General features: G+C 54.8%; 1 protein-coding gene across 1 annotated transcript in view; it reads left to right on the forward strand.

The window, feature by feature from the left end:
- PLXNA2 (plexin A2) overlaps positions 1 to 23168 on the forward strand; it is a 183090-nt gene that overhangs the window by 147014 nt on the left and 12908 nt on the right. Inside the window, exons 12-24 of the mRNA XM_008146016.3 lie at positions 698 to 849; positions 6959 to 7076; positions 9178 to 9314; positions 10443 to 10610; positions 10731 to 10824; positions 15091 to 15330; positions 16097 to 16240; positions 16556 to 16790; positions 18799 to 18941; positions 19561 to 19829; positions 21853 to 21919; positions 22092 to 22238; positions 22833 to 22992. Of these exons, the coding sequence (XP_008144238.2) occupies positions 698 to 849; positions 6959 to 7076; positions 9178 to 9314; positions 10443 to 10610; positions 10731 to 10824; positions 15091 to 15330; positions 16097 to 16240; positions 16556 to 16790; positions 18799 to 18941; positions 19561 to 19829; positions 21853 to 21919; positions 22092 to 22238; positions 22833 to 22992 (2074 nt within the window). The remainder of the gene's footprint in view (positions 1 to 697; positions 850 to 6958; positions 7077 to 9177; positions 9315 to 10442; positions 10611 to 10730; positions 10825 to 15090; positions 15331 to 16096; positions 16241 to 16555; positions 16791 to 18798; positions 18942 to 19560; positions 19830 to 21852; positions 21920 to 22091; positions 22239 to 22832; positions 22993 to 23168) is intronic.

Raw genomic sequence — 23168 nt, forward strand, 5'->3', positions numbered from 1 at the left:
TATTATTATTATGGGGGCAGGGTGGCTGTAGCATGCATCACAGGACTTGTTTTCCAGAACAATGTAAAACACCCTTCCCATCTTTGGTCATCCCTCTGCAGCCACCTTACTTCAGGCTCCTCTGGGATCCCCCAGCTTTGCCTCGAATCCACTGAGTGCCCGGCATCCGCATTGTATGTGGCCTCCTTCATGTCTCCTCTCGCCCATACGTTCCTCGAGGGCCTATTTCCTGTGCGTTCATCACTGTATTCCCACGGAGTCGAGCACACAGGAGTGGCAATAGCCGCACCTCACAATTGCAAGGCCTCTTTGGCGTAGAGAACTCCCCCAAACACCCTCTGTTTGGTACTCGGGAGCTCCCGGGGTGAGGCTGGTAGAGATGACTCGCACAATCAGGCAACTGGTGAATTCGAGACATGGTTCAAACAATGGTTTTATTCCTCGAGTCTAGTACTTTCTCGTTTCTTTTTAACAATTGGATGAATGAATGAGTTAATGACCTAAAGACCCGAGGAAGGAGTATAAAAAAATATGGTGCCAGGATCCTAGACAAGCTACAAAATAGAGAAAACACTATCTGTTCACCCAGGTTTCGGATGATCATCGAAGTCCCCGAGCCTCCCCCGGGAAGGCAAAGGACGCTGCCGTCTCTACTCCTGTGGACCGCAGGCTCGCTAATCCCGTTTCCCTCCCGCAGATTTTGACAGTGTCTGGACCACCCGAAGGAGGGACTCGAGTGACCATCCACGGCGTGAACCTGGGTCTGGACTTCTCCGAGATCGCCCATCACGTGCAGGTGGCTGGGGTGCCCTGCACACCCCTGCCCGGGGAATACATCATCGCTGAGCAGTGAGTCCGGTCTGCTCTGGCCTGCCCCTTCCCAGGGAAGCTTCTGGGTGGGCAGAGACTCCCCTCCACCCCCCTTTCTCTGGGGCTTTTCCAAGAGTCATTTCCCATCTCCCTTCTCCCGTGGACCCTGCCCCCAGAAGTCTACCCAGGGCCCTGTCCTTTCCCACCTCCAGTCTCAGAAGGTCATAGTCCATTCTCTTCCCTGTCCCCTGGCTCCTCTGGCACCAGGGATCCCTGTGCAATGCTGCCCCTCCTTCAGTTTCCCCCTGCCCACTGGCATCACTGAGTCAGTTCCCAGCCAGCCCAGGCTCCGCCTCTTCCCTGGCCCCTCCCCGCCAGACCCCATTGGAATGCATTCCGCAAGGTGGGCTGTGGGCAACAATTTGTTTGGCTCACGGGGCTCTGACAGCAGCTTAATCCGAGCAGGGCCTCCGCCGGAGTAAATTCATTTATTTCACTAAGGGAAATGTCAGCTGGAAATTAGAAAATAGGCATGTCGCAGCAGACAGGCGATCGGGGCTCCAGGAGTGACATATGTTCCAATTTGGGGTGTTCATTTGGCAGTGGCGGCCACTGTGGAGTTGGTGGGCAGGAGGCGGGCATGAAGCTGGGGCGGGTGGGTACAAGGAGGGGTACCTCCCCTTCAAAGGAGAAAGGGCGGGGAGCAGCCAGATCACTCTGCATCATTGGTCACATCAAGTCTGGTCAAGCCGCCCTCGTTCCACAGAGAGCACAGCTCTGCCAGGGGTTCTCAGAGCTTGACCCAGAGCACGGCTGGGGGGTGGGGCTTCTCTCCCTAAGCTTTACCCCCTGCAACCGCAGGTCCTCCCTCTGACCCCCACCCCCCAGAACCAGCCTGTAGTAGCAACCATAAAAGTGGCATCAGCAACCATAAAAATGACATCACCTTGTTCTGTCAGCACTTGCACAGTCTCATCTATTATCTCATTTTTCATTGGTCCGGACTCTGCAAGGTACATATCGTTATCGTCACTTTCCAAAGCAAGAGAGGAGTGAAAATCCGTCCCATTCGCTCAGAGCACAGTGGCCAAGGCAGAGCGGGACCTGGAGTCTTCCCTTCCTTACGAGCGATGGGGTGGACTCCGGGGTGAGAGTGGCCTGGAAATCTCATGATGCGTCACAATGTGGCTTCCAGGTTCGGGTGCCATGATCCCAGTGTGGCCCAGAGCTGGGTCAGGGCGAGAGGGTGAATTCCCAGACTCTGAGGCTGGGTGGGACGCCTGCCAGCAGGGGAGAAGGAGCCTGATCCTTCAACCTGCAGCTCCTTCCTGTGGGAGCCTTCCCTGGCAACCTTAGCCCTGGGAGGAGAGCATGTCGGGAAAGGCTGGCAGGGTCCGCAGGAAGAGGAGGGAGGGGGAAGAGACGTGACTTAGTAGCACGTCTGAGCCAGGAGAGGAGGGGACAGCTGTGGGCAGGAGCCAGGCCTGCCTGAGAGATCCTCACAGTCAAGGGCTTTACAGGGGCCAGTGCCCTGCCAGGCTGGGCTAGCCCCTCAGTCTCACTGACCCACATCCCCGGGGCGTCCAGGCCCTGCCTTGTGCCTCTAGACATGAGCTAAGTCTCCAACTTGGGGAGATGCCACAGGATGCCAAAGGAGAGGGCTTGGGTGAGTGAGGGGTACGGCTTTGAGGTGAGAAGAGCCTGGACAGCTGGGCATGGACGTGCCATGGGGTTTGGGATGCAAGGGTGTTCTGAGTCCTGGCTGCTCCCCTGCCCAGCCCCGAGACCTTAGCACTCTGTCCAGTCTCCTGACCTTCACCGGCCTCATGGAAACCATGATGCCTGCTGCACGAGTTTTGAGGAAAATTCAGTAAGATGAGAACACGGGGACTAGAATGTGCCCTACGAATGTAAGAAAGTTTTCTCTATGAAATCAAATGCTCTGCATTCGCTCAGGGCCACGGGGAAGAAAGTCCTGGTAGGAACTGGAAGGAGCCTGGGGAGGTGAATGGACCAGGGCTCCCTGCCAAGGCTGGTGGTCGCCCTAGAAAACCGCCACCACTGCCTCTGGGCACAGGGCAGGCCGCAGGGGCAGGCACGCCCGGCGCCTCGGCGGGATGCAGCCCTGCTTTCCAGCCGTGCCAGGCTCATTACTGCTCTCGAGGTTTCAGAGTTTGTTAACATCATTAAAGCCTCCATCCCGGGCAGGGAGCAGCAGGCACAATCGTTACAGATGTCTGCGAGAGATCGATTTGGCTGGCCGTGCACGGTGCAGAGTCCTGGGTGCGGGCAGGATTAGCGGGCACGGTAATGGCTCACCATATGCTGGTGTCTGCCATCTATCACTCAGCAATTAGGTTAATGTTGGTTAAAGGGCCCCGCTTAGTCCTGCGATCGGCACCCCACAGGACTGCGAGGGCCGGAGGATCCACCACAGGACGTATTCTGGGCAGTGGGACGCAGGTGGAGGCCGCAACTGAGCCGGTCCTGGGACAGGGGCTCCTCTGTGTGATAGGCACTCAGCTCCGAGCCTCAGACCACCTCCCTCCTATCTGCTGCACCTGTGAACTCAGCCACAGCTGGATGGATGTTAGATGTGTGTGCTCCCACCCCACCCTAGGTGCACAGTGCTGGGCTGAAAAGCATCGCCTATGCCAATTTAAGGGAGGTGGTCAGGGGTGGGCATGAGGGCACTGGCAGGGGGCCAGGAGTTCAGCTGTTGATGAGCTAGGAGACTTTGGACAAGTGGCTTTGCTCTCTGCTCCTCAAATGTCTCATCTGGAAAATGGGCATGTAGAACTAGATGATACCTACAGTCACGTCTGTGGTCCTTCGGATGGCAGAAGGAGTGAAGTGTATGCCCCACGGGGCCCGTTCCTCCCACTATTAGAAAGCTCATTGGTGGCACTAATGTGTCTCCAGAGATCCCTGCCAACCAGGAGGAGTCAAGCCTTCGAACGCTGGAGCTAAGTAACTATTGGACAGTGATTTAGTCCAGCTCTTCACTTTATCAGGAGAAAACACGGCCATCTGTTGTCTCCTAATGGTGCATAGGGAGTCTAGAGCCACCAGGGACCCTGGGAGGAGGCAGGGAAGGCCGGTGGCCTCCAGAAATCAAACCACAGGAACTTGGCCCACTGGTAAGGCCCGAAGGAGGAAGTGGTGCACACCGCTCTCTGTGGCCATCAACAGCCAGGTGGTTAGCTCTCGGGGCCTTAGGAACCCAGCCAGGTCTTCCCTCCCCCACTCCTCCTCCCACAGCAACCTCAACTCCACCCCAGCATTGCTGCCATGCCTACCCTGTCCCCTTCCCAACAGACACACAGGTCCTTCCATTAATCCTAGAGGCAGTGGACTGGAGTGGCCAAAGGTGTGAGCTTTGGAGCGGCTGACGTGGATTTGAATAGGGCGCTGCGGCTTACCAGAGCTGTGGCTACAGTGAGTCACCGGCATCTCGGAGCCTGAGATATTGTCTATAAAAGGAGCTCATCAGATTCTCCCGGGAGGAGAGCCTGAGGACACGGGATCCTGTCCTCCCCGGGGCCTGCCACGGTCACAGCTCAGTCCAGGGGAGCTCCTGTTACTATTAAGACACAGAATCTGCTTTGGCCTGACCCACATTCCTCATGATGACCCTTCCCACTCCCTACAGCTGCTCTTCCATTCTCCTTGAACTGCCCCTGTCCCTGAGCTCAGGGAACAGCTACCTGCAGCAGAGAAGCTCCAGAGGCGAGCCCTGGGTCCCAGGAAGGAAAAGGATGGGAGTTCCAGGGCATTGAGTTCTTCTGTGACGCTGCCTGATTCCTTAGGACTCTCACCTGGTTCTTAGACCTACCAACCCAGACCCTTTTCCGCAGCCCACCGCCTCTCTTCCCCTCACTCGCTGCAGAGGAACCTCATTCCACTGGTGGGAGAGGGTCAGCTGCAACGGTCCAGCTCCGGGCTCTCCCTTCCCAGCCCCTGACCCCCCCCCCCCCCCGCATCACCCCTTTCTAGGCGGGGCACTCAGATCCGACTGCAGCCATTCAGCCTTGGACACCTGGACAGTGCCCCTCTCCATTCATCCCCTTTCTCCCAGGTCTTTGACACGTAAGGCGTATCTTTTGGGACATGAACCCTGAGCAAAAATAAAAAAATGTTCTAGAAAAGGCAGAGTGCCCAGAGGTCCTGGCCCATTGTTAAACGCCCTCCAGGCACAGCTGAAGCCGGTCTAGGCTTTGTCTTCTCCTAGACAGGCCCTGGGGTGGCCCAAGGAGGAACAGATATGCCCATGACCTTCACATATTCTCATGTTTTCTCTCGCCATGATTTCAAGCCTGCCACGGTTCCTTCCTCCTTTTCTTCTGGAGAATCACTTAGGCATAGATTGTCCAGGGGGGGGGCGGGGGGGCGTGAGGGACAAGAAAGCCCTGATTAGAATAGAGGGAAGGAGACATACCTGCCATACCTGCCCCCTTCTCTTCTGTGCCTCTGGAGCTCCTGAGAGCCCAGTGTGTGGTCTGCAGGGGGGCCCGGCCCCACACAGCAGCAGGCGCTAGGGCCCAGGAGGCAGGTTGAGCGTGTTCACTCCACGCAGGTAGCAGCACTGAGGTCACCACACACCGTGCCATAAATCAGGCTTCTCCGATGCTCTGCTCACGGGGTTTGAGGAGACAGCTACGTGGAAAATACTAACTGATCATCACTAGCATCTTTACTCTGGGTTCATAATTAACGTATTCATTCTTAGCGAAAGGGACGGGAGAGTAGCCTTCCCTGTGATTCAGTTCTTGCTTGTTGAATCTAATATGCTAAACGTAGCCAGACAGTTATTGCATGTTAAGTAAATATTCGCCAGGAATGAAGTGCTTATTTGGGATTAACTGTGATGAAGGAAATGGAGATCAGCGCCCGCCGTGTGTGCGAGCATGCGGTGTATTTGTTTAATGCAGGTTTTATTGCATCGGAATGAAATCTCTGTTTAGTTACCTTCCTTCCTAGAGAAGCGGTTGAGATAAGCATCGCTGGGTTAAACTCGGATCTCCCCCACCGTGCCAGGATAATGCTGGGGATTAGTGCGGGGCGGGGGAGGGGGTGTCTTTTGCAGGCTCCCCACTAAGCAAACCTACCAGGGGTGCCCAGCTGCTCTGAACTCTTAACGTGAGGTTGGGAGGAAAGGAAAATCATTGTCTCTGTCCCCAGGTTGCTTTTTGCTCAGCCTGGTGGGGCCCTTTCCCATGCACCCCACGTCTACCATTCCAGGCAAGAGTTCCCCCCCAAAAAAACCGCTTTCTTCAATCCCTCCAGCCACCCACCATTTCTAATCTGTGGCCGAGGCAACCCGTCTCCGGTTGTGCTCGTTGTGACTTATCTCAGGCGCCAGGGAAGTCATCACCGGGGGGTATCGATCTGCACTTCATGAGAGAGGACGCTGCATCCCTCTCCTCTCCAGCTCTCTCTCCTGTTAACGGGAGACCTGTCTTCCCACCCCAGGGCTGGGTCCCTGCCTCCCCCAGCGGCTTCGTGCGCTCAGCCCTTGATTAAGTGGGAGTCCAGTGCCCGCCGCTGTCCTAATGAACTCATCTGCCTCCCAGCCCTTCGCCCGCCGCCACCGGACTCCACTCCTCCCGCTGTGCTCCGGCTCCTGTTCTGGGCTCTCACTATCTCCCCGGATTATCTCTCCTCTTTTGAAAACTCACTGCAGGAAGCAGACCACAATTGAATCAGTTTGGCAAATAGGCCCTCCCTCCCTCTTTTAGGGAGAGTGGCAGTGTTGGCTCGTCACATGGGAAAGAACACTCCATTGGGCAGAACCTCTCTGTTGGGCATTCGGTTTATTTCACAAATAGCGGGCAGCCACCCAGTGGCAGGCACTGCCCTAGGCACTGGGTACCACACGCTTGTTCAGAGAATTGGGCATTTTGGAGACACACGGGGCTTTAGAGGTGATTTCATCCGGCCTCTCAGTGCACAGATGAGAGACTAAAGCCCAGAGAGGGAAAGCCGTTTCCTCAAGGTCACACAGCTCCGACGGGTGAGCGAGCTGCGTCTTGGTTTGTTGGGCGCTGTTGGGAGGCTGTGAGGAGTCCTTCACTGTGACAGTGAGCGGCAGGGGCAGGGATGCCAGCTCCTGCCCGGCTTCTCACGGGAAGGTACGCTTTCTTCTCAGGATCGTCTGTGAGATGGGCCACGCCCTCGTGGGGACCACGTCCGGGCCCGTGCGCCTGTGCATTGGCGAGTGCAAACCAGAGTTCATGACCAAGTCCCATCAGCAGTACACCTTTGTGGTGAGTATGGGGTTTCGTGCAGGGCTGCAGCCTCCCAGCAAGGGCCCACTTCCTTCCGGACCTCTCCACACACCTCCTCCCAAGGCAGGCACCACCGCCAAGAGACCAGAAAAGGGAACTTGGGGCCTCGCTTTGCAAGCCTGTCTTTCCGGGTGGGATGGGTGTGTGACTAAGGAGTCTGTGAAGACAGGAGTCCCCCAGAGCCAAAGGTCAGAGTTCTAAACGTGGCCAAAGCAGGCCTTGCTTAGAATTCACATCTTAGAAAGCACCTCCCAGGCTAGGGAGGGGTGGCCCTTTCCCCTGCCGATGTAGTACCTTCACGCCTAATTCAGCCTAATGAGGCCGGAGCGCCTGGAGGACCCAATTAAAAAGGTCTAGAATTCAGTGGTCGGCAAACTGCGGCTCGGGAGCCACATGCGGCTCGAAAGCCGCGGTTTGCCGCTCTGTTGACTAATGAGTTTGCCGACCACTGGGATAGGGGCTTAATCACAAGGAACAACAACAGCCTGTAATTATTGGAATCGAGAGTCTAGGTCAGTGGTCGGCAAACTCATTAGTCAACAGAGCGGCAAACCGCGGCTCTCGAGCCGCATGTGGCTCGCGAGCCGCAGTTTGCGGACCACTGGTCTAGATTCACCGCCAGCTTTGTTTTCTGCCAAGGATATTGTAAGTAGGAATTTAGTTGGGGCCCTTGAGATCCTGCAGGGCCGTGTCTTTGTGCGGGATCACGGGCGTGGGGTGTACAAGCGAGCTGCTCTGTGTGTTGGTGTGGTTACACGCAAGTAAGCACACATTCACACCTGAAACCATCTCTCCGTGCTCAGGCAACAGGTCGGAAAACCACAGAGGCCTCCTTTGAGGTGCCTACTGAATCAATAATTTGCCTCCGGGGCCCTCAAGTCCCTTTTCTGACACTTACCTGCCTGGCTTCATTAAGAAGTATCAGCACCAGCAGGTGGGGTCAAACTAGCCTTGCTGAGAGTTTTGAAAAATCCCTAAACCACAAGATGCTGTTCTCTGCAGCATTTTTACTGCGTGTTGTCGGTTCTCCCGCCTCTGCCTTCCTGTCCTGGCGTCTGCACCTTTTTCTTGTACTCTTGTCTCTCGGGCTGGAGAGAACCTCGGCCTCTCTGCCTCCAGCCTACCCCATCCTCGACGCAGACAGACAGGGTCTTCTGTGAGAGGCAAACGCAGAAACACGGGATGCAGAGAGAACTGCGGAATGCCAGAGCAGGGAGGAGCAGAATGCCAGAGTAGGGAGGCTTTAGCCCACCCTCCTCTCCACAGAGGAGCAAATGAAAGCGCAGGGTCATCCAGAGCCTTGCTGCAGGGCTCATTGCTAGTGAGTGGCTAATGGGGACTAGTCCATGTCTGTGTAGTTGCTCAGTTAAATGCACTTTCCACTCTGCCCCGCTGCCCTCTGCAGAGGCAGAAGCAAATCCTTTCTGATTCAGGTCGGCTGCCTGATGACATGTCTTCTAAGCTTCAGGCTTAATTTTACAACTTAATGAGCTTACTAAAAAGCCCAGCCAACGATGGGCCATCCATCCTCCTGGTGCAGGACGGGGAAGCCATGTCTAGCATTCCCGTACAGCCCTCTGCACCAGGGGCACTGCCGTGTCCTTCACATGCTTAGGGAGGTGTGGACGGACGGACGTGGCCCTTAATGAAGGACTTTAGCCTCAGAGTGGCCCGATCCAGGCAGGGATGCTTTATTCAGCCCTATCGATTTTGTGCCAAAAAAATCAGTACAGGTTCGAGATAGAGAAGCATTTTCAAATTGCTCTCAATTTGTAAACTAATTGATAGATTAGTCAGTGTCACCTCTGCCTTCCCGTCAATGTTATGGGCATGAGACTCCCTGGGGAGGTAATTAATTCCAAAGTGTGACCTTTCTGTCTTCCCTGGACATGCCCGGAGCCTCTTAGAAAGGGTCTCAGCTCCAGGGTGGGTGGAGAGAGTGTGTGGGACTCAAAAGGGCAAGGATAGTACCTCCACTCTAAGCATGGACATGGTCCCTCCTTCTGTCCTTAAGTCTAGCCTGTGTCCGTCCCTTTGCACAAAACCTGAGCTGTGATCATGTCTCTGCTTCCTCCCAAAGAACCCTTCCGTGCAGTCGCTCAACCCCATCCGTGGCCCAGAGTCCGGGGGCACCATGGTGACCATCACGGGCCGTCATCTTGGAGCTGGGAGCAGCGTGGCTGTGTACCTGGGCAACCAGACCTGCGAGTTCTATGGGTGAGATGGGCTCCAAGGAGCACTGGGAGACTGTCCTTGTGTGACCTGTGCATGTTCACACGTGTGTACACATGTTCCTGTGCATGTTCACACATAGGCCTGCCTACCTCCATGCTGTGTGCTGCACCCTTGACCCAAACACCATTCTGGTCACATAGCACTAGTCCGTTCACACCTCCTGTATCACAGGGCTGGATACTTCTAAAAAGAATGAGACGTGAGAGCCCTGAGCTGCTGATGAGAAAGGCCCCCAGGAGCTGTCCAGTCGCCATCAGGCCACACATTCATTAGGTCCCCACTATGGTCACTTGAGAAACATGGACACTGCATGGCCTCAGCCCTCAGCAAGCCAGACTCACCCTCTGGGCATCTCTTAGGCCTAAAAAATTGAACACCTACTATTTGTCAAATACATTGAATGGGGATGTAGAGAATCCTGAGAGAATTCTTAAAGAATCCATGCATGATAACCCAGCTTGCCCAGTATTGGATAATCTCCTCCTTGGACCATAAACTGCCTAAGGGCAAGAACTGCGAGTTCACTTTATTGCATAGTAGGTGCTCAATGAATATTTATTTATTTTTAAATATTTGTATTTATTTCAGAGAGGAAGGAAGGGAGAGAGAGATAGCAACATCAATGATGAGATGAGAATCATTGATCGGCTGCCTCCTGCACGCCCCACACTGGGGATCGAGCCTGCAACCCGGGCATGTGCCCTGACCAGGAATCGAACCGTGACCTCCTGGTTTATAGGTCGACACTCAACCACTGAGCCATGCCGGCTGGGCTCAATGAATATTTATGAACTGACTGACTAGATTCTAAGCATCAGTTAAATAGTCATTTTCTAGAAAAATCCAGAAAAGAAAGTGCAGCCCGTGAAACCCAGCCCCTGCCTCACATTCTCTAATCCCCTTCTCCAGCTGCTCCCTCCTAATTGAACCAGAGTTGGATCTCAGGGAAAGAGGATACTGACAAGGGAGGGGTGTTCCGTAGTATACAGTACATTCGACCAAGGACATGTCCTGGCCACACCCTCGGACTGAGGCAAGCCCCTTTTCCCGCAGAGGGCACCCCTATTGCCCCTGCCTTTCTTCACAACCCTCCTGCTGTCTCCCCATCAGGCGGTCAATGAATGAGATCGTGTGTGTCTCACCCCCATCGTCCAACGGACAGAGCTGTGTTCCTGTCTTCGTGAGTGTTGACCGAGCCCGTGTGAATAACAGCCTGAAGTTTGAGTACATAGGGGACCCCCAGGTGCAGAGCATCGAGCCGGAGTGGAGCATCGCCAGGTGAGGCCCGGCGTGGAGGAATGCACCACGTGGCATCAGCCCCTCAGCCCACGTATGGATCCAGGGGTGAGGTGGTGGCAATTTGGACTTTTACCTAACCTGGCCTCTGCTTGTCCCCAGTGGCCACACACCCCTGACCATCACAGGCTCCAACCTGGATGTCATTCAGGAGCCAAGGATCCGAGTCAAGTTTAACGGCAAAGAATCTGTCAATGTGAGTAACCACTGGTCCGCCTGGCCCTTAGCAAACAGGACGTGTATCAGTGTTTCGTAATGTGATGAGCTCTGTGCTGGGCACTGGAGCGTCTGAACTTAGGTGGCTCAAGACTGAGCCTGGGATCATGTCCCCAAACGCCTGAGCCTGACAATGATTGTTATAATTACGGCATAGTCATTTCTTGTCAGAAGGTGATATAATGAGTGTATCGACCTAGTGCCTTCTGAGCTTAAGATGCAGCACAAAAGGGCTCCTGCTATATGACATGCTCACTCTGAGGCCTGATAAGCAGCAGTGTTGTGAGAGGGGGAAGAAATTCTGACTCCAGATTCAGGTTCTTCTGGATCGGAAGCAGGGCCCTGCCATTGGTTAGCTGAACAACCATGGTCAAGTCATGTAACCTCTCTGATCCTCCACCCCCCCCCCCATCACTTCATATGGTGATAAGACTCACGTGCAGATTGGTCACCTGCAGCCATTGGCCCTCACGAGGTTGGCACTTGACATATGTTAGGCACTGCATACGAATAATCCCATCCCAGTCGCTAAGATGATCAGGTTGAACATTTTACTTTACTCCTCTGAGCAGAGCCACGTAATTCAATTTCTTTCATTATGGATTTCTGTGATTTTAAAGAAGTTTTCTATCATAAGGGCAGCATGTCTGATATGTTATAAATATTTTAGTTTGTTCGAGTGGCTCTTCCTGGCCAATATTTTCTGAAACGTTATTGTATTTATAATTATAGTCCAGGAGATGCCGGCACTATGAATTATGGCCATGATTTTTCAAATGAATTGCTATCATTACTGCTTCGACCTTCGGGGGATTGACGAGGCTGAGATGCAGATGGGGAGGATGGCTCTATGTCTACCTTCATCTCTGACACATTCCCGGAGTGCTCGGGGCTCCCTTAGGAGACAGAAATGCACTAAATGACAGGATGCTAGAAGGCTAGATCTGGAGGCTCTCGGGGGACATCTGGGGCCACCCCCTCATTGTACAGCTGAGGAAACTGAGGCCAGAAAGGAATAATGACTTGCCCCCAACCATGCAGATGACTGGTGGCAGGACCAAGCTAGATCCCAAATATCTGGACTCTTTTTTAAAAAATATATATTTTTATTGATTTCAGACAGGAAAGGAGAGGGAGAGAGCAATAGAAACATCAATGATGAGAGAGAATCATTGATCAGCTACCTCCTGCACACCCCCCACTGGGGATGAAGCCGGCAATCGGGGCATGTGCCCTGACAAGGAATCGAACCCTGACCTTCTGGTTCATAGGTCGATGCTCAACCACTGAACTCCTTTATAACTAGATCACAAGAGATGCTCCTGTACTTGGCATTCCATCATGCCAGGCGTGGGGACACCTTTTGCAACCTTTTACACACCAGGACCCCAGCTTTTGGGGCTAGAGGAGCGCATGTTTCCTTATCGCAGGTGTAGAGTGTGGCCCCTGGGTAAAGACTCTGTGCCCCAACTCCACTTCCAGACTGAGACCACTGCCCCCAGGAGCTCACAGACCACCTCCATCTGTCCAACTCCGGGGCCTACGTGGAAGGGAGGAGCGTGAGGGGTAGGAATGGGAATGGAATGGCGAGTTCACACTCAGGAAAAATAAAACTCCCCCCAAATTAGGTGCATTTTTAAATTTTAGATTTTATTATTCAGGTATGACAAGGCCAACAGATCAGGAGATGATTGCCATTGGATAGTTTATTAATACTCACAGATCCCGCCCTGGCCGGTTTGGTTCAGTGGATAGAGAGTCAGCCCGTGGACTGAAGGGTCCCGGGTTCGATTCAGTCAAGGACATGTACCTCGGTTGCAGGCTCAATCAATCCCCAGCCTTGGTCTTGGTGCGTGCAGGAGGCAACCAATCGATGTGTCTCCCTCACATCAATGTTTCTCTCTCTCTCTGTCTCTCCCCTCCCCTTCCACTCTCTCTGAAAATCAATGGAAAAATATCCGCAGGTGAGGATTAACAAACAACAACAAAATACAGATCCCAAGAAAAGGGGGGCATGCCATGGGGTGTGGGGGGTGGGGAGAGGAAGCCGCAGAGCAGGTTAGGAAGCAGAAGGAGAAAAGAAAACTGGGGCGAGAGCCTTTACTTTGGTTTCCACAGGAAGGAACTAGCAAGGCAAGGCAGGCAGGTTTAGGGCCAGTTTGGATCATTTCAATGGGCTGTGGGGCAGAGGGGCCCTAGCTGTCTGGCGCCCAGCGAGGCCCCAGATGTGAAAGCATCAGACACAGACAGTAAAAGGCCCGGCTCACGTGGCACAGAGGGAATTTGGGAGAGGGAGGGTGTGCCTGACAAGGTCGGCCTCCAAGGCAGACGCCCAGGCCCGGGGAAGCCGCTGAAGAGAAGCCTGGGCTAGGGCCCTCAGGCGGCAGGTGGAGCGGGAGGGCCTGCTCCACAGTGGGAAGCCCGGGAACTCTGCCCTGGGCCTTCTTCTCAGGTTGGTGGGAGAGAAGCGCTTGGCCCCTCAGCCCAGCCTGGGCCCCCTGGCAGCCTCAGCCGACTGGGGCCTCTCCTTGCCTTTGGGCCATGAAGCAGCCCCCAGTGAGGAGTGAGAAGGGCCAAAGCCAAGGCCGCAAAACCCCAAGGAATGTTTGGCAAACAAAATGCCGATGCAGCACGGGGCAGGAAGCAAACAGAGGCCGCTTGTTTGGGAGTGATCTGCTTGTTCCTGGAGGAGCCCAGTCTGGGGAACTGGAAAGAGCAGGGAAGAAGGTGGGGTGGGGTGGGGTTGGGGAGGGAAGAGAGGCTTCTGGCTGCGTGTCTGCCCGCAAAGCCTGAGGTTTCAGTCTCCCTGGCTCAACTCTGCCCTTTGACTGCACCCCCATTTTCCTCCCGCCAGAGTGTCCCCAGCTGGAACGTGAAAGGGACTTTGGGCTTGTAAGGGCTGCTGAAGTGTGAGCTGAAAAGGGTGGGAATGGGGACTGACCTCCAAGATGGCAGGAAGCCCGCCCGCTCGCTCGGGTGAGCTGTTGATTGAAACGCAAATGGCCTCTGGGAGCAGAGGGTTAAGGCTTGGCCTTGGAGCTCTGACCTCATCTCTGTGCCAGTGGCAGCCTTTTTGCAATTTCACACACGGCCTTGTTTTCTGAGCATGAAGTCCGTGTAAGTGTACGTTGGCCAGACACACATGTGCGGACCTGCCAGGACAGTGTGTACTTGAGCAGGCCGAGTTCTCACGGATGCCCTTGGCTGTTGCTGGGACACCGTGGCTCCCAAAACCAAAACTGAGCTGGGAGCTAGGAGTCCAGGTTCCTTCCCAAGCCCCACGTGGGTCCTGTAGCGGTTTCTTCATTCCAGCTGTGGCCTCGGGCAGCCCCAGTTCTAACCCAGAGGAGAGCATGACACAGGGGTCAGCCCAGCTAGGATCTTATTGGGGAGACCAGAGTCCACCAATAAAGAAAGGACATTGCGAACTCGGTATCAATACCAAGGTTACATTCCCTCGAAGTTAGAGGACTCGGTTGGAAAAGAAAGAGATTCTACGTAGAACATTTAAAGAGCTGAATACTCCTTTTCATGAATCAATATAGTCAATAAACATTAACTGAACACCTACTATGTGCTGGCAAAGTGCTTATCTCACACTATGTCCTGCTCCCCCCAGTGCCCCTCCATACTCACGCTCACATCCAGCACTGCATCCCACATTTTCCTTAAACTTCTATGTTCTCATCCTGGGCTTTTGCTACAATTTGTTCCCCTCTCCCTCCTTCTCCTTGTCTAGGTAAGTCCCACTCATTCTTCAGATTAAATTTCATTCATTTCTTCCCAGGGGGAGCTTCCGTGAGCCATTGTCACTCACACACATGCTCATGGCCACACACTGACAGTTGCCTGTACCTGCTACCACCCCGCCAGGACCTTCCTCATATCCATTCGTGCCCCTCCTGTGTTCCCAGTCCTCTGCCAGGACTATATCATGCTTGAATCGTTCGTCTCCCCCCGTAGACTGTGACTTTTCACCGGGTAGCCCCAACTCCTAGCCAGCACCTGCCACAAAGGAGGTGCTCAAGCGATGTTGGTGAATGAATGAATGAATGAATAAATGAATAAGGTTAAAATGCAACCCCCCAAAATTAGTTTCACAGCCCTTTTTCTCCAGGGGTTCACTATCTAATGAAGACAAGCAGTAGCCTAATAGTAATGGCCAAAGCAAGCAGCGGGTGGGAGGGGCCCCGCAGCCCCCCGGTCGCTCGCTAGGCATTTGAATGCTGCTCTCTGGGCCTCGCAGGTGTGTAAAGTTGTGAACAACACCACCCTCACCTGCCTGGCACCCTCCCTGACCACGGACTACCGGCCCGGCCTGGACACTGTGGAACGGCCAGACGAGTTTGGCTTTGTCTTTAACAATGTCCAGTCCTTGCTCGTTTACAATGACACCAAGTTCATCTACTACCCCAACCCAACCTTCGAACTACTCAGCCCCACTGGAGTCTTGAACCAGAAGCCGGGATCCCCCATCATTCTGAAGGTAGGAACGTGGGGAGGGCGGGGAGGGTAGAGAGCATCCTCTCTCCTTGCCTTTTATGTTCTCTTTTCTACATGGGACGGACTCACAAAGCTGGCCTCTCCCTGTAAAGGGAGCTTGTTTGTAGGTATTGGCCTAGCGGGCGATACACAGGGTGGGGCAATGTAGCTTTACAGTGGTGAGTATGCGGAGCACAGAATTTATTCCTGTGTTATTGATTATTATTCTATTCTTTTCCATACCAACACCTGTCAGCCCACCTTTGCCCCACCCTGTATCTTGCACCTGGGATTCCCGAGAAACACTTTAGATATTGTGGCTCCTTCTCGTGAGCTTTGGGGCCCGAAGGGGCTGCCGTGAGTTGAAAGTAACCATTGCCTTTCTTGGCCGCTGTTGTGGCCACTGTAACCTGCGCACATATTTCAGGAGGTCACGTCCCTGGGACAAGTGTTTTGTTAGTCCCCCACTTCCACTGATACCCGAGGTGTCCTCCCCCAATTTTTCACTTGTGTAGTGTTCTGTCTCCCTTTCCTCTCTCTCCTACTCTCTTCCTCCTCCTTCCTCTCCTCCGTCCGCTTTCTCTCTTTGTCTCTAAATTGCGGCTGTTTGAAGTCCTCTCCCAAAACTTACCATGGAGTCACCCACTGGTCTTTGCACTGCCGCCCTTCCCTCCTTCATCTAGCCCCTTCACCTTTTTTTTTTGAAAAAAGGCAATTAACTTCTGAGCGCCTGTGTCAGTTATCCCTATGACGCTGACTGTTATCTACAGGGCAAAAACCTCTGCCCTCCTGCCTCTGGAGGCGCCAAACTCAATTACACGGTGCTGATTGGAGAGACCCCGTGCGCCGTCACCGTGTCCGAGACACAGCTCCTCTGCGAGCCCCCCAACCTCACGGGGCAGCACAAGGTCATGGTGAGTGCTCCCTCTTCTTCATATTATGTCCTCCCCTCTTCACCGTGCATATGTGATCGATCGGTCATAACAAAGGCTCTCTCTTCCTCCTAGTCCGTATCCCTCTCCACATCCTGCATTCAAACGGGAAATGGGTAGCAGTTGAGAACACAAGAACTGGGGGCGGGGTGGGGGGCTAGATAATCAATCAGCAGGATGTTGTTTTGAATACGGACTGCACTATGCGGTTGTGGCCTCCCGTGTCCTTTCTGAAACGACGAGGACCCGGCGGCATGCCAGGGCCCTACAGCGTCTGTGTGTGTGTGCAATGCGCAGGTTCACGTGGGCGGGATGGTGTTCTCTCCGGGCTCGGTGAGTGTCGTCTCAGACAGCTTGCTGACCCTGCCAGCCATCGTCAGCATCGCGGCGGGCGGCAGCCTCCTCCTCATCATCGTCATCATCGTCCTCATCGCCTACAAGCGGAAGTCTCGAGAAAACGACCTCACGCTGAAGAGGCTCCAGATGCAGATGGACAACCTGGAGTCCCGTGTGGCCCTGGAGTGTAAGGAAGGTGTGTGGAGGCACTTCGGCGCAGCCTGGACCCCTCTGTCTTTAGCGAACTTCCTACCTCCCTCTTACCCACAGCGCTCATCTTCACTTCCATCCTCCCCACCCCAGCCATTGTGCTCCACTTTGACCTCTGCTTCCTGTGCCCTCGGGACCAGAGACGTCCTGTTAGTGCCCACAGTGAGGCCCAGGCCTGGTCGCATCGTTCTGTCCCCTGTGCCCTGACTCGGGCCTCAGTCTGGCTGCCTTCATCTCCCTCTCCGGGCCTCGGTCTCCCTCCATCAGAATCTCAGCCTCCAGAGCCCCCATGTGGGAGCGCCTGGCCCCTTTTGCAGAAGGCCCTGGGCATGTAGAAGGGGCAGCAGCAGGAATGCCAGGAGCATCTCACCTGCCTCCCACTCCAGGGTTTGTTTTTCCTCCGAGCAGCCGGCTGAGCGCTCTGAAGCCGCGCTTGCTGGTGTCCTTGGCCATGGACGTGTGTGGGAGTGGAGAGTGTGTGTTTTCCCGTCTCCGGTCTCCCACGCAACCACAGCCGCGAGGCGGTGAATGTACCTGGCGTCCCCGGGGGCTGAGGACCCAGTGAGCTCGCTGGGTAAACATTTCCATTAGGAATCAAAACATTTCTTCTGCTGCTGCAAACGTCAGGATCAGAAACAAGCCCTCTGCTGGATGAGAGGGGAGAGCCGGGCTGAGCAAAGGTGGTCAAGGGCCCCTCCCGGTGCCAGGGCTGGGGAGGAGGGGAGAGGAGGGCACCAGGAGACAGGCCTGCCACCAAGGGGGTGCTCCCCTGTCGGCTGAGGCCCTAATGGCCAGGGTGCCCCCAGGGAGGGTTTGGTTTGGTTCTCCGTTTCTCATGTATATGAGTGTGTGTGTATGAAAATACACATAGCATAAACTTGACCATTTTAACCCTCACTGTCTCTACACCCCAGGGCTCTCCCCGCCTCCCATTCCGTGGCATTAAGTACATTCACGTTGTGCAGCCATCACCACCATCCATCTCCAGAACTCTCTCAATCCCAGCTGAAACACTGTATTCACTAAGCAATAACCCCCTCTGCTCAGCCCTTGGCAGCTGCCATTCTGCTTTCTGTCCCCTGAGATCGACAACTCTAGGGACCTCACATAAGTGGAATCATATGGTACTTGTCCTTTTGTCCCTGGCTTATTTCACTTAGCCTAATGTCTTCACGATCCGTCCATGTTGTAGCATGTGTCAAACTATCATTCCTCTTTAAGGCTGAATGATATTCCACTGACTCTATAGACCACATTTTGCTTCTCCATTCGTCTTCCACATTTTGGGTTATTTCCACCCCGATATTGTGAATCATGCTGCTGTGAACATGAGTGTACGAGTATCTGTTCCAATTCCTGCTTTCAGTTCTTTTGGGTAGATACCTAGGAGCAGAATTGCTGGGTCGCATGGTAATTCTATGTTTAATTTTTTAAGGAACTGCCTAATTGTTTGCGAAAGTGACAGCACCTATTTGCATTCCCACCAGCAATATGTGATGGTTCCAATATTTCCACATCCTTGCCAACATTTGTTATTTGCCATTTTTTTTTTTTTGTAATAGCCACACTATCTCATGGGGGTTTTGATTTTAACTGTCCCCCGTGCTTTTGCATCTTGATTTATTCTCTTGCTTGAAAAGGGGATCAAAGCTTCCTGTTTTGGTCATTGCTTGGCCACTTACCTGCTTTCAGCACCTGTAGCACCTGCATGACAGGTCATGGCGTTCTTCCGTTTTCTTGTCATACGTACAAAGAAAATTCACAATTACAGATAAGCACAGAAAAGGAAATAACATAGAAATCACCCATATTCCCACCACCTATGAAAGGCAGGCAGCCTGGAGAGAATCTACCCCCTCTGGAGATGTACCCCTATAACCCTCCCTGTCTGTACCCCCAGCTCCCCTCCTTCTTCACAAACTTCTTCTCCCACTTTCCCCTTTCTGCTGGGGTTCCCGTCCTGAGCCTCCCTGTCTTTTGCTGCCCTTCCGTAGCTTTTGCTGAACTCCAGACAGACATCATTGAGCTGACCAGCGACCTGGACCGCTCAGGAATCCCCTACCTGGACTATCGGACCTATGCCATGCGCGTCCTGTTCCCTGGCATCGAGGACCATCCTGTCCTGCGGGAGCTGGAGGTAACACCCGCCTCCCTGGCCCAGCCACACAGTAGGGATGCAGCACCTGGGTGTCCTAGGACAGGCCGATGGGGGCCGGCAGCTCGGAGAAAAGTGAGGAGCGGAAACAGCTGGCATCACCCCAACAGGCACATTTCCAATCAGGGAGATCACAGCCAGGGGGGCATCCAGGCTCTGGGGTGATTCAGGGCAAGGCTCGTTGTTTGTCATTTTTAAATGAATAACTGAATTAATTAACTACAATTCTGCCTCATTTTCCAATGGATTTAAGGTGGCTTAGGGAAAGACGTAGGGTTTGTGAGGTTTGTTTGCTCATTTGTTGGTTTGTCTTACTGAAGATGATAAATTAGGAGAGAGATGAAGGGGAGACCAGTAAATGGAGCGGGTTTTGCGGGGTGTCTCCTGTCATATCCTTGGGAGAATCAGATGGATGGCATCTGCACCCAGGGCCCTGTCTGGAGCCCAACCCCCCCCAACCCAGGAGAAGGTCCGAGCAGACTGTGGGCTTCAGAGACTGGCCATGCCTGCATCCTCATGGGTGGGGTGAAGACCCTCAGGGGGAGCCGGGCCAGGCGGCCAGGAGCTGTCCTCTGAGGGTGTCCCCGCCCCGCCCACCCAGGTGCAGGGCAACGGGCAGCAGCATGTGGAGAAGGCCCTGAAGCTCTTCGCCCAGCTCATCAACAACAAGGTCTTCCTGCTGACCTTCATCCGCACCCTGGAGCTGCAGCGCAGCTTCTCCATGCGCGACCGCGGCAACGTGGCCTCGCTCATCATGACCGGCCTGCAGGGCCGCCTGGAGTACGCCACCGACGTGCTCAAGCAGCTGCTCTCCGACCTCATCGATAAGAACCTGGAGAACAAGAACCACCCCAAGCTGCTGCTCCGGAGGTGAGCTGAGGCCGGGCCGGGAGGGCAGCGGGTATGACCAGGGACACCGCCCGTGAGAGCAGGTCCCGTGAGAGCAGGTCCCGTAGACCTGTGTCCGCACATCCCACAGAACAGAATCCATCTCCCAGGCACTGTGCGGTGTCTGCAGCTGCTAAACCTGATGGAGAAGCACAGGCCTTGGCTCGGATCTGGGCTTGAACTCCAGCTCCACCACCTACTGGCTGTGTACACGTGGGCCAGTGGCATGGCCTCTGCCGTTTAGTTTCCTCGGGATAAGATGACACTCAGAGCACCTGTTTCACCATCTCTGTCCCTCCCGGTGTGTCTAGACCTGTGCTGTCCAACATGGTAGCCACATGTGACGATCCATTACCATGAAACAAAATGGATGATTCAGCCCTTCCGTTACGCTAACCCTGTGGTCGGCAAACTGCGGCTCACGAGCCACATGCGGCTCTTTGGCCCCTTGAGTGTGGCTCTTCCACAAATTACCACGGCCTGGGCAAGTCTATTTTGACGACGTAGCGTTAGAAGAAGTTTAACTTTAAAAAATTTGGCTCTCAAAAAAATTTCAATCGTTGTACTGTTGATATTTGGCTCTGTTGACTAATGAGTTTGCAGACCACTGCGCTAGCCGCATTCCACCAGTGTCACCACGTACCGGCCACTCTTGGACAGAGCAGAAGGAAAACATTTCCATCCAGCAGAAGGCCCTACTGCACCGCAGCTGGCTAGAGCTTTGGTGTGGCCTGTGCCTCCCGGGCCCAGCGTCTGGGATCTGCATCACCAGCATCCACCACATGCCCCCTCCCCGGTTGCCAATTCTCCTGGCAGAGGAGTGGGTTGGAGACCTTGGGGCCCATCCCTAGAGCTCACCCTCTGAGCTCTGGGAAGCAGAGCACAGCTTTGGAATGCACCAGGCCTATGTTGCTGCCTTCCCTTCAGCCTCCTCCGAGCAAGGGCGCAGGCTTCCGGGCCCCACGTGGGGTGAGAAGGGAGAAAGAACGGCTTTGTTATATGACGACTGGGCCTCTATCCTGCCAATCTGAGCATTAGCAACTCTCATTAAGAACCGTTGTCTTTAAATTAGAGCTAATCTCAGGCACAATGCAGGAGAGGGTGCTGGGAGGGGCCAGGGAGAGAGCTGCAATTTCTCCCGCATCGGCACTCGCTCCCAGGCCCCGATCGCTGAGCAGCCTGGCATAATGCCTGGGATTTACTGCAACCAGAGGGTATAATTTGCACCACGTGCAAGGAGTTAAAATGCCCCTCCACGTCCCCATCGCTGAGGACCTGTCACAGCTGCTTTGTTCCTTCCCAAGCCCCCAGACCTGCAGCCCAGGATGGGGGTGGGGACGGGTGCTGCTTGCAGAAGCAGATCCCCTGTCAGTGAAACACACACACTGCTCTCTACCGGAGGGGCTGGGATCCAGACCCCACCTGACCCCAGTGACCCCACCTGGCAAGATGGTGGTATTCTTAGCACTTTACATCTTGAACTCATTCAACCCTGACAGCGATCCTGTGGGATAGATGATGAGGATGATTTAGAGATGGGGAAACCGAACTCAGAGAGGTGAGCTCACGGGCCCGAGGGCGCACGGCCAGTACATGGCAGAGCCAGGATTTGAACCCAGGCAGTCTGACTCTGAGTGTTGGAGGGCAGGTACCAGGTACCTTCTAGACATGCGAACCAGAGTACAGTTTTCAGGCATGCAAGCCATCCCAGAGGGACAGGGAAACTTCATGACCTGAGGCCAGGAGGGAGGAGGGAGAACTGGTTCTTTATAGCCCTGGGGGCTGGGGAACTGGGCACCTTTATCTGCAGACGGCAGCACCACTCCCTCATCACGGGGAACTGAGGCCCAGAAAGAAGAGGGGTCCCACTGTGGTTATTGGCTGAGTTTGCTGGGACCCAGGTGTCCCGGCTCTCAGCCCTGTGTCCTTCCGTGCCCCCCAGCAAACCAGGCGCTGCCCTGAGACCCCTCCTAAAGGTCTGTCCCTGTCCCTTCTCCCTCCCCAGGACAGAGTCAGTGGCTGAGAAGATGCTGACCAACTGGTTTGCCTTCCTCCTGCACAAGTTCCTGAAGGTGAGCGGGAGTGAGACAGGAGCCGCAGATGAGAGCAAGATGGGGGGCCCGCTCCTCTGGGCCTGCCCCCGGGCCTGCATGGGGACCGCTCAGGAGCAGGGCCCCACCTGGTGGTCGGGAGAGGAGGGAGGAGGCTGGTGCTGCCACACGCCCGCCCCGCCTGTGCCCGCAGGAGTGCGCAGCGGAGCCGCTCTTCATGCTGTACTGCGCCATCAAGCAGCAGATGGAGAAGGGCCCCATTGACGCCATCACGGGCGAGGCCCGCTACTCCCTGAGCGAGGACAAGCTCATCCGCCAGCAGATCGAGTACAAGACCCTGGTGAGGAGGCCCGGAGCTCGGGGAGCAGCGCCCACCTCCTGCCCGGATCTCTACTTCACCCTCTGACCACACAGCCAGTCTGAGGGGGTCAATAAAGAGGCCAGGAGACTGACCGGCCTGGGAGCAAGTCCAAGTGCACCAAGGGCAGGCAGACCACCTGGGTGCCTTCTCGCCATCTCAGTTAGTGGGCCCCAAGTGCTCTCGGTGCCTCAGTTTACCCTAGATAATATAGGGTGGAGAAAAAATATCACCTGCCCTTAGGTATAAGGAAATTGGCATTATGGGAAAAAGCGTGAGTCTGTGGATTCCTAACAGAGAGGTTTTGGGAAGGAGCCATCTCAGAAGCCAGGACGCCTGGGTCCAGGGTCACAGCAACCCCCAGCCATCCGGGAGCTAGAAAGTCGAGTCCCGGTTCTCTGAGAAAGAGGAGGCGGGCAGAGCGGCTCACGTTGTTGTGGGCAGATGGCAGGGAGGTGGACGAAAGTGAAGCACAGAGAGGCACCCCACGTCCCCAGGAAGGGAGGGGGCCTTGGAAAGAGATCCCTCGACTCCTCCCTCAACTCCCCCCTGCTCCCCATCTCTGGCCACTTGCAGATCCTGAACTGCGTCAACCCCGACAACGAGAACAGTCCGGAGATCCCAGTGAAGGTGTTAAACTGTGACACCATCACGCAGGTCAAGGAGAAGATCCTCGACGCCATCTACAAGAACGTGCCCTACTCTCAGCGGCCGAGGGCCGTGGACATGGACTTGGGTAGGAGGCCTGGCTTGGAGTGGGGGGCAAGGGGAGGGTGGCGGGGGGGCGCTTCCAAGGAGGGCATTTGGGCTATGGCGTGACTGGGTCCTGCCCAGTGAGGGGCAACCTGAACTACTGCTCGGATGGGGCCGCCTTTGGTGAGGCCCACACTTCTGCCCAGCGTTCTGGGCCCC

Source organism: Eptesicus fuscus, chromosome 22 (genome assembly GCF_027574615.1).
Source record: "Eptesicus fuscus isolate TK198812 chromosome 22, DD_ASM_mEF_20220401, whole genome shotgun sequence".
NCBI classification, from domain to species: Eukaryota; Metazoa; Chordata; class Mammalia; order Chiroptera; family Vespertilionidae; genus Eptesicus; species Eptesicus fuscus.